Raw genomic sequence first — 12,168 nt, forward strand, 5'->3', positions numbered from 1 at the left:
TTTCATGTGTATAATGCACAAAGCACTGCGCCCTACTATGCAAGCTTATGCAGGTACACAATAATGTGAACCAAATAGCTATGAAATTGCAGGATGACGCAACTAAATCCTGCGCCACTCCACAAGAGGATGGTCTTGCGTGGTCACACAATTTATCAGAAACTATTGGTCTGAATCAGGCATTACTCAATTTATTTATCTATGTCTTTGTAGCTTTTAGGGTGTTTTAGGGTTTTGGTGTTTAGGGCTTTATTGTTTTGATGTGAACAAAACAGTAAAGCCTATAGAAAAAGACAGCCTTGTTATATTTTAACGCTTTCATTGTGAAATATTGAGTTTGAAAAAATATCTCCATGTACTTGTATTATTCTACAAAATAAATTAGAACACCCACATTTTCTAGTCAGAGCTGAATACATCGTATAACTTGTGCATAATACTTTGAGTGCGCAGGATATATATGCAACATAATAACCTAAATACAGAGTGCAAGGCTGTGGTAATATTTGTGAAATTTGGTTTTCTACTGCTGTAATTTTATGATACACATGGTTTGTAATTTTATGATACACATGGTTTGTAATTTTATGATACACATGGTTTGTAATTTTATGATACACATGGTTTGTAATTTTATGATACACATGGTTTGTAATTTTATGATACACATGGTTTGTAATTTTATGATACACATGGTTTGTAATTTTATGATACACATGGTTTGTAATTTTATGATACACATGGTTTGTAATTTTATGATACACATGGTTTGTAATTGCGTGAAGCATAGGAAAGAATGGGCCAGCAAAGGCAGCAATAAAGCCAATTAGAAGTTCTCTCATAAACATGAGGTTTGTACAATGAATTGTTAAGGAAAGTAGAATTGAAGAAGTTGGCACAACTGTAAAGGCAGAGGAATAAAATACAGTTGTGATTGGTGTACTAACTAAACAGAAAACATGTTTGAAATAGTATTTAACCAGAATCACGTGAGAGCCGATGGCAGAAAGTTGGATTAATTGTGTGAGACTGAGCTATCTATTAAAAAAAGGCATGCGGATCATTAACTACTACTGTGTATGCCTTAAAAAGGTCAAGTAATTTATTAGGTATCGAATAAATTACAGATTGAATACGTTAGCCATAGCTGGCAACGAAACAAGTTATTTTTTAATCCAGCTTGGTTTTGATAAGGAGATTACTAAAGCATCACCAATGGTAATACAAAACTACCATATGCTTTGACACCTGTTCTAATGAAAAAAGTTGTGGATAAGTGTAGAGTGTAAAGTAATACTCGCAGTAACACTCGCAATGTAAAGTAATACTGAGGAGAATGGCCTTGTTGGTGTGACTGCCATAGGTATGTTGAGATTTACTACTGCCTCTGCATGACATGTTGATTGGTCATCAAGAGAATTACGCGTAGATACTATTGAGCGGTAGGAGTGTGACGATTTCTATGTGATTGTAAGGAAAAGTGATGGCCAGTCATATGCTAGAATGACAGCAGCTTTTGATGCAAGAAATATAACAGGAACTAGTCATTTCTGAAACCGATGGTGTGCACCAGTTCTCAAAAACTGGCTTTAGGTAAAACAGAATATTTGTTGTTATCTGGTCCCTTTAGGAGTTTTTAATGAGAGTAAAGTGAATCCCAATGCCAATATAACAGGTAGTTTCATTGGTGTTTGGCATATAAATGTATTGGTGTGGATTGAGATAGTCGCCTTCCGCTAATGAAGTGCAGTGAGGGGCAGGAAGTGCAAGTCCTGTCTTCAAGGCTTGTAGAGATTTGAAAGTATTTTGAAGCATTTTGTAATCGAGCTAGCAAGTATAGCAAGTATAGCCGTACAGTCCTTGTTATCCTTTATGATTGCAAAATACACATGTTAGACCATAGTTTACTAAGATGCATACACTGGTACTTGATCTGTACAACCATGAAAGATGGTTGAAATTTAGAGCAGAAAAGATGACTGAGCTGCAAATGCTCAGGGCTTCACAAGTCACCTGTGGTTGGTCGCTAAAATTGTCGCACTAAGGTCAAGAGTGCAGCCAGCAGGAATGTTACAGCTAGTGGCAACACCAGATGTGTACAACAGTAAAAATCAACCATGCGTAAACCACTACCAAAATGAGGAGTAGCAACACTAGCAATGCTTATGATGGAAAGGATGCTCATGATTCGAGAGCTGATGATGAGAATGACTGGTTCGAGGTGGATGTTGAGTAAAAAAAAATGAAAAGATCAAGCAAAGGTTTACGAAAATGATAAAGGTGGACGTTTAACCCAGTAAGAGCAGGTGGAGGTACTTTTAACATCCAAGTAGTCAAACTTTTGTGAGGCTATAATTTCAGGAGAGGACAGTCTCATGCACTTGTTCAAGCACTTGGAAACAAAGATAACATAATTGGTGGGCAACCAGATTTAAAGCAGAAAGACAATTAGTAGTATGTTTTCTAAAAAATCTGATCCATGATAAGTTATAAAAAATACCATTCAGTTACGTTTAGTCATATTCGTTTTCCCTTTGAAACCCTTGAACAACAATAAGGCCACACAACAAGGCTCTGTGTTTATGGGCAAGCTCCTGCAGCTTAGATGTTGCTTGAGGTCAGCCAAACTGATTTGAAAAAAGGGCATGTTATTCATGTGTAGGTTCTGGTCATGCATACAGCTGCACTGCCCTGTAGTTCAAGCCGCATCAGTGAGCAATTGACTACGCATTGAAGACAGCTTAAAACAAAAGTTTATAAAAAGGCTTTCAAAGCTGTGCTTGTGAGACAGTGTATCTCTGCTTACCAGAGTGGTGCCTATGTCTGCCTATCTTGTTATAGTACTTATTCTGAACACAATATCTCAAAGGATTTCGACATAAATTCAAGTAGGCTGCAAAAACTTTTGGCTACAATACCGTTGTTATTACTAAACCCGCTGTTACAAAAAGAATGAAACTATTCTGAGTGTCATTTGGCCCAACCTTTTTCGCTTTTAAAACTATAAAAATGCTACATCATTTTGTGGCTTGGATAAACTCATTGCACACTAAAATGATGATAAATTATAATAAAATTTCAATAAAAATCATATCATTAGAACAATGTGAAACAAGCCTGTGTAATAAACTGCTCTAAATTAAGCAAGTAGATACTTCCAATGTATATGAGAAAAGGATGTGAGTACATACAACCACAATCTTTAGACAAAAAACATTTTGACTAACTAGAAAAAAGAAGTTGCCCGTCTAAGAAAGTTTTATATGTTAATACTATTGATCGCAAAGTGTTGTCAATCAGCCAGCAAAAGCAATGTTATAAAAACCAGTTTTTGTCATATTCAGTAATGTTATCAAGTAGTAACTACACGCAAGTTGGATGAATTTATCAAAATTTTTGTGCAATTTAGAGATTTTCATCATTTTAATAAAGAATCACAAAGTGAGCGAAAGAAGTTTATGCCCAGAGAGAAAAATGAGAACTTGGAGTATACAATTATTAACTATGGTGCCTATGGTTTCGTATTGCAACGAAGAACACTATCTATTCATAAATAGTTCAGCGTTATCGTTCATATCAAGAAGTTACATCTTACTTGTCCGGTCGAATTGTTCGCCGTCACGAAGTTAATTCGTCGAAATTTTACGACTGAGGAAATAATGAGCTTAGGTATCTGTGGAGGCGTCGACGGTCAGGCCAATATTTCGGCGTATCCTTAGCGATACTGGTGAAAAGTAGATTTACCCGTAGTAAGTTGTTGAGACGACAACTCCCCACTATCGAGCAAACTCCGCATAGGGCTGTAATACCTAAAGTAAATTCATGAAACCTACTTTCAGAATTCGAGTTTTACAAAAGGAAGTGTAATAATCTAAAAAAATAATTGTAACCACTTGAAAATGTTAAGCTTCTGCAATTCTATGACTTTTCAGTAGAACACAGACAACCTTTTAATTACAGTTAAGCATCTACTGATGAAGATGATCCATTCTGACATTTGCTTCATACGGCAAGACTACCATATACTGCAACAATCATTTCATAGGAATGTATTATTTTATTTCATTTGTTCTACTGTCCAAAAAACTTTTAATAATTACTTCTCAGTCATTTCGCATAATATCAAAGCAAATGTATTATATAGAGCAAAGTAAAAAGCCAAGTTAAAAAAACAGACTTTTATGTCAGAAAGTGAAATGATAAAATAACAATCATGAATAATAATGATGATAAAATAATAAAAACATTTTTTACAGACGCTTTGCATTTACGTTAGAGACCAGAGATCAGAGACAGGTTTAGAGATACAGGAGATAAAGAGATACAGAGCTGATCTAATTTGAACTGCTTAAATTTGAATTGAATAAAATTATTTATACATGTATAATTATATTCAGATTTGGTACTTTTACATTTCATTTGTAGTAATCATCTCTTAACTTCTCACTTTTATTCACTTCAGGCTGTCATGTTGTGCATCTCCTTTAGTTGTTTTTTATACCTACTAGACTGTTCTTAGGCTTGAAAAAATAATCTGAAAATGTTTGCTTGTTTTCTATGATTTGCTGTTTTAATCTAAAACAATCATTGTCTCCTTGCTTTTTTGCACTTGCAATAGTCTTGCTAAAATCTATTATTTAAAACTAAAAAAGGAAGGTAAAAACACTGTTTATTAACACTCGAACAGCGTAGGACAAAACTATATGAAGGGGAACTGAGTATATGCGTTCTGATTTACAAATCTGCCATATTTAAAAAGCTTTGAAAGCCCTATCATAAAAAATTACTTGTAGGGTTACCTATTTCCTCAAATTTTACATTATGTGTTCAACAATTTGTATGTTGAGGTGATCTTAAGTAGAAATTTGACTGTACAGTATACAATTGTAGTATGAGTGATGTTTGGAGTTGTGATCACTTGCATATCACCCAAAACATGAAAAAATAAGCTAGAAATGCACATCATTACAAGATATATGTTGGAGGATAGAATTTTATGTATTGAGTTACAAGTGACATCAAAAAAATTACTGGCCATTATGAGCTACATAGCTATTGCTATATTTAAAGATTGGGTCAAGATAGGACCTATGCATAAATAGCTAAAAGGGCTCTGATTTAGGTTAATCGCAACATGTTGTACTCATGTCACACATGGAGCTACGCTAACAGAGGATCAACTGTTATTAGGTGGCAGCTCTGCACCGCCAAAAGTAACCACTTTTTTACTCCTCGCCTGACTTGAGTTCTGACTGCCAGTATTGGAGTTATCATTTGAGTTCAGCACAGGAAGTGGTCGTTTTACTTTTGTTTCTACAATACAAAACAATAACATGTACAATTACATCAATATCTCTTGATAGAACATAGTAATCTACTAGTATTTACTAACATAAGTGTATACTAGTGCAAATAACTATGCTAATAGTAGCACTAGCAATACTAACAGCAATAGCGTATTGGTACTATGTGTTGTATGTAATAGTAGTATAATGGACGAGAATCGGCAATTTCATTAAAGATAGAACTGCATATATTGAATTAAACTCATTCCAAGTCTGCATTTGCCTATAAAGCCTATATCTACATATGCATATGATGTTGGGATAAAATCATCCCAACAAATGTGGGAACATTTGTTGGAATGATTTTATCCCAACATCATATGCATATGTAGATATAGGCTTTATAGGCAAATGCAGACTTGGAATGAGTTTAATTCAATATATGCAGTTCTATCTTTAATGAAATTGCCGATTCTCATCCATTATACTACTATTACATACAACACATAGTACCAATACGCTATTGCTGTTAGTATTGCTAGTGCTACTATTAGCATAGTTATCCCAACATCATATGCATAATTATATTTGTAAACACATAGCATTTACGCAGACCTACACACACGCACGCACATGCACACATACACACACACATGCACACACGCGCACACACGCACATACGTACACACAATAACAAATTGAGATTGATTAATGTAAATTTTTCTAGTCCTTTTACGGTTAATTTATAAAACTGTAATGCTTTGATAAATCTCAAACATTGTATTCTGGAAATTTAGTTTGTTTGTTAAGAAAAATATTTGTTCAAATTTCAAGCTAGTCAAGGACTGTCTGTACTATAGGAGTTGCTAAGACAGTACACCATACAGCATGTTTGATTATGTGACACTAGCTTACCTTGTGACAGCTAAATAATAGATTTAGTAAAAATAGTAATAACAAATAATAAAAATAATATGAATATAAGTAGAACATACTCGCTCTCTGCTTCTGAAGCTTCGCTTTTCTTCTTAATTTATCTTTATTTTTTGCTTTATCCATAGAGTTGATGAGGTGGAGCTGTGCAGCCCCTTCTTCAGCATCCTACCAACATAGCAGAGGGAATATAGAACTACAACTAGAGAGCTATGAGTGCATTACACTGTATGTGTATAATGATATATATGTTATGCGCATACACAAAAAATTGCAGACTTACCCATGATAAAATATACATGTGCACTTATATAACGGTAAGCGTTTGTATTTGATATATGATATATATGTACACATATTATAATGAGCTTATGTATTTACAACAAAATACACATGTACACTTGAGTTAGGATGAGTGTACAGGTTCACAATAAGATATACATGTACACCCACATTATGACAAGTGTACATATCCACAAATAGATATACATGTGCACCCCTATTATGATGAATGTACAAATCCACAATAAGATAAACATGTACACCCATATTATGACAAGTGTACATATCCACAATAAGATATACATGTACACCCACATTATGATGAATGTACAACTCCACAATAACATATACATGTACAGCCACATTATAATGAATGTACATATCCACAATAAGATATACATGTACACCCACATTATGATGAATGTACAACTCCACAATAACATATACATGTACACCCACATTATAATGAATGTACATATCCACATTAAGATATACATGTACACTCGCATTGTGATTGTGTACATATCTTCACAATGATAAGTGTACATATCCACAATAAGATATAAATGCACACCCATATCATGATGAATGTACATATCCATAAGATATATATATATATATACACCCACATTATGATGAGTGCACATATCCACAATGAGATATAAACATACACTGACAATATGACAAGTGTACATTTCTACAAGAAAGTATAAACTCACACGAGCCTCGGCTGCCTGCTCCGCCAACTGATTCAGAATCTGAAGGTGGTTATTCAGTTCATCTTTTGCATATTTAGCCTCTGAGACTGATTCCTCATCATCACTGGAGGATTCATTCAATTCCATTATCTTTTTACTGCTCTTTCTCCTCTTCTTTGATACAGCGGGCGTCGATGACTTCTTCCGTACTTCTGTAGAGCCCGGACTATTGAAAAAGTTAACATTTTGATTCAGCACATCCGCTCGCCCTTTACCATCTATTTTACACATAAGAAAAAGTTATGTGGATGTCAATGGAGATGCAGAGATAGAGAGAAACAACAATGTAAGACCAATGACGGCTTTTACAGATCTACAAACTTATAACATACGCTAAGTTTTTATGACGCTGTTAATCCGTAAGTAATGACGACAAAATTTTGCAAGTTAAACAAGTCTTGTTACTCGCAAATTTTTAACCGCATGTTTCATGCTTTCGCAAGGTGAAAATGAAACTTGAGAATGATGCGCTCGAGCATGCCGCGCAAGCTATTCCTTTTTAAATATTTTCTACTCTTTAATCGTTCCTATTTTGAAAGTGTCCTGCTAAACTAGACAGCAGTGTGCTGCTATGACCTCTGGCGTAGAACCCCTTATCTTTTTTAAAAAAGCGCCTGTGTTTATCTGCAACATGTGAATGTCTATTGAAACACTTATAGCACAGTAACTCAGTGCACACAATTCCAAATTCATATAATCCGCACAATGGAAACATGGAGAACGATATTAATCTACAGATGAACTTTTATCCACCTTTTATCTGAGTGCTCCGATTGTTTGCTGTCATCATCAGAGCCATTTTTGGAACTTTCAGGAGACTTGCTTTCACCCTTGCCTCCCTAAAAAAGATGCCATTATCTACAAAACTAAGCTCAAAAATAGATTGCTAATGCATACAAATACTTTTAGTTCTCTTTGCTTACCTGACGAGGTACATGAATGGCATAGCATACTCTAAAAAGAAGAATGGCTTCCTAAACTGCTAAATGCGACAAACCTCAATGTCTTTGGAGAGTCGACGCTGAATCCATGTCATCGAGTTTTTGTTGCTGCTGACAGTGTATTTGAGAGTGAAGAAAGCAGTAGCCATAAGCAAACAGGTGAGAGATACAGCCCCCATCACCCAGCCTGCCAAAAGTTCAACAATTAATCATAAGAACATAACACTTAACCACATTAACATATGAAAGCTGGATGCTGCCCTAATGGTCCATTGTAAAAACTGTAAGACCTCTATTTGAACGCTATGGAGCTTTATTTTTCAACCCTTTTCATATCGTGGCGGTCAAATAGAGGTGACGTTCAAATAAAGGTGGCATTCAATTAGAGGTTTTACAGTAAGTTTGAGAGTAAGATATCAAAGAATCACTTTATTCCGGTCTACATGACAACCACCCAGTAATAAAGAACCAAACTTGTTATATATCACCATTCAACATAATAGTTCATGGCATAATAATAGATAATTACAAAGTGAGTGCAGGACAATTAAATAGAATAATAGCATGTCACCACTTAATTAAATATGTCTAGGCAGTGAGATAGATTCCTTTACCCAGAACACGGAAATGACTTATAGTCTATAATTGTTACATCATAGTTCAACGATGACATACAACAATTTTAAATACATACAACTAAGAGAGTAAAAAGCCTAGTTGCGTGTTATGACTCGTCTTAAAAATTTACAGCGGATATACGCCATACCGCCGTATTTCATGAAACTATTTAGTACAGAGTTTCAAAGTCTTCCATTAATTTTTTGTTACAAAGTGAATATGGTAAGTGTGGTGCAAAATTTAAATAAGGAAAATTCTGTTACAATTATATAAATGTTACATTTTTGCCTTTAACAGAATTGCTATAGTATGAAAAAATAAATATAGGGTGCCATTGACAGAATTAATAGACCAATAAAATCAAGTATGTGCTAGAGAAAAGAGTCACATGATGATGTTTACATCTACTCTATAATTACCCACCGATGGTAGAGAAAGGCCCATCTGAGTCCGCAAGCCCAGGATCTACCTGCTCACCCAATTCTCCTGTCCCGTTGTATTTGTCCGTTTCCATGGTGAACGACGCAACTGCTGTAGAAGAGCTCTCTTTGTATGCTACAAGGACAAATCTACCACGGCATGATATTGTGTGCTGTATCTGGTACTACATGTATATATGAGGTCACTCATTACACAAGAGACAACCCTTAAGTGTAAGGTGACTACCACCAAATACGAAGTGAACATCACTGCATAAAAAGTGAATGCTACTATGGAAACGTCACTGTGCATAAGATGAGTATGATTATACATAAGGTGACTATCACTATACATAAGATGACTATGACTATACATGAGGTGACTATGACTATACATATGGTGACTATGATTATACATAAGGTGACTATGACTATACATAAGGTGACTATGATTATGCATAAGGTGACTATCACTATACATAAGATGACTATGACTATACATGAGGTGACTATGACTATACATATGGTGACTATGATTATACATAAGGTGACTATGACTATACATAAGGTGACTATGATTATGCATAAGGTGACTATCACTATACATAAGGTGACTATGACTATACATAAGGTGACTATGACTATATATAAGGTGACTATGACTATACATAAAGTGGCTATGATTATGCATAAGGTGACTATCACTATACATAAGGTGACCATGACTATACATGAGGTGACTATGACTATACATGAGGTGACTATCAATATATATGAGGTGACTATCACTATACATAAGGTGACTATCACTATACATAAGGTGACTATCACTATATATAAAATGACTATCACTATGTGATAGTCACTATCACAAAGTGATTATGACTATATCAGTATATATCAGGTGGCTATTCTTGTTATGTAACGTGAAATACATGAAAGCCTGACTAAATACAATTCTACATGTAGTTTTCGTTTTGACCCTTGATTCTTTTTTAATTTTTTAACTAGTTTAATAGTAAATAGTGCTTTGTTAAGAACTACAATGGTTACACTGTTACCTTCCACAACATTGCTGCTGGGCAAGTTGAGCCAAATGACATGATTTCAGACACCTATTTTAGACCTGTTTACGCTAAGCTTAGGTTTTCATTATCTATTCCAGAAAAATATACTACCGAGTCACCATCATTTCCTATAATCAACATTCATTTTTAAATCCAATTCAAATTAGTGCAACTGAAGTGGGGCTGAAGTGGAGCAAATAATTTGAAATTAGAACAAAATGAAACCCTTTCATAAACATTTGAGAAAGGTTGATATAAAAAGTCACTTGTAACCCTTGAAGAGTAAATCATAAAAGAATAATCATGAGCCACAAAATATCATAACAATAGTTTGCAGATGCGATAAAAGGTCTTAGATAATTTATGGGTTATGAACACAGAAAATGGTGTCAGACAACAGATTGGGAAAACATGTTTTAGGAACGCGCACCTCTGATGTGAGAGTAGACAACCACTTCATGTATGTTTGAGATCAAATAGTTGGTAGTTAATCGTGAATATATTCTCTCTGTTGCATCTGGATCCAGCTCTCTTTCATTGAAGGTTAAGTAGAATATCAAGTCACAATATTGTTCATTCACTTCTTTGCAGGTGACAATCTAAAATGAACATAGATGGAAATATTGCATTTTAGTCAGCAGCTGTCCTATTACTATATAAAAATAGCTTGCTACTGTATCATGGCAATGTCTCACCATAACGATACAAATATTCAAGTTATCAAACCCAGCTTCATTGGCTATACTGAGTGATAAATTAACAGAAGTTTTTTAATAGAGCATTCTAAAAATCTTCTCCTAGTTTAGAGGGTAGGGTCTAGGTTTGACGTTTGGTAAACACATTGGCCAACATTCACCTACTGCAAGAGGTGAAAGGTCATAGTTTTTAAATTTCAAGGCCGCAGTCTTGGTGTTGCCAGCATAAAATCATTAACTGATTGAAAAAGTGTAATGTAAGCAGATCATCTGTGATGATGTTAAAAAGGGAGAAAGTACACTCACTACTAATAGAGTTAGCCGATAAGATAGCAATGATACAAATGTTGTACGCTGTCCAATGCTTATTAGATTGATGATCCAAAGATACAACTAAAATATTGGCCTTGAACCCATGACATTCAGCTTATTAGACTGACGCTCTAACAAATTGAGCTAATTGGCCAAGTTATAAACATTCAGAACAATTGTGCCAATTTTTATTATATGAACTTTATGACAGAAAACAAAACGAACAGCTCAACGAACGGATTGATGAATGGCCAATAATAATATACATACAACTCAATTTAAGTTCAATGATGCCATTTAAAGCAAATTCTAAACACTGCAGAGGAAGGGGAGTTGGTTAGTTTAAATCAATACACAGGCCTTCGGTATATAGCAAGATAAACTAGACACTCATGCCTTTGGTTTTTGTTTCCAGTTCATTCAAGAGACATGTCGAAAAGTAATTTGTTTGAACTCTGAAACATGTTTTTCTTGAAAACAATGTAAATAACTTTGATTCATATTAAAACTAGCAAACAACTATTATTGATGACTTTTACATAAATTTTTGCATCATTAACTGTATACTAAGGCGGTAGGTAACATATAACAGCAGTAAATGTCTCCTAAATAGTGATTAGAGTAGGTGGGATAATGCAACGGCGTATACCCAGTCTCATATCTGTACACTATATCTATAACAACTTGTACCCAGTCTCGTATCTGTACACTATATCTATAACAACTTGTACCTAGTCTCGTATCTGTACACTATATCTATAACAACTTATACCTAGTCTTGTATCTGTAAGCTGTACCTGTAACAACTTGTACCCTAGCCTGTGCATGGAAAAATCGAGAGCGACATAAAAGCCAGAA

The 12,168-nt window shown here is 34.7% G+C and overlaps 1 protein-coding gene across 1 annotated transcript in view; it reads right to left on the reverse strand.

The window, feature by feature from the left end:
- Positions 1-4,979: 4,979 nt before the first annotated feature.
- Positions 4,980-12,168, reverse strand: part of LOC137403837 (uncharacterized) — a 38,024-nt gene continuing 30,835 nt past the window's right edge. Inside the window, exons 28-34 of the mRNA XM_068089946.1 lie at positions 10,734-10,902; positions 9,241-9,372; positions 8,256-8,386; positions 8,012-8,097; positions 7,220-7,424; positions 6,281-6,386; positions 4,980-5,313 (exon numbers count right to left, since the gene is read on the reverse strand). Of these exons, the coding sequence (XP_067946047.1) occupies positions 5,177-5,313; positions 6,281-6,386; positions 7,220-7,424; positions 8,012-8,097; positions 8,256-8,386; positions 9,241-9,372; positions 10,734-10,902 (966 nt within the window). The 3' untranslated portion in view covers positions 4,980-5,176. The remainder of the gene's footprint in view (positions 5,314-6,280; positions 6,387-7,219; positions 7,425-8,011; positions 8,098-8,255; positions 8,387-9,240; positions 9,373-10,733; positions 10,903-12,168) is intronic.

Source organism: Watersipora subatra, chromosome 1, assembly GCF_963576615.1.
Source record: "Watersipora subatra chromosome 1, tzWatSuba1.1, whole genome shotgun sequence".
In the NCBI taxonomy this organism is placed as follows: Eukaryota; Metazoa; Bryozoa; class Gymnolaemata; order Cheilostomatida; family Watersiporidae; genus Watersipora; species Watersipora subatra.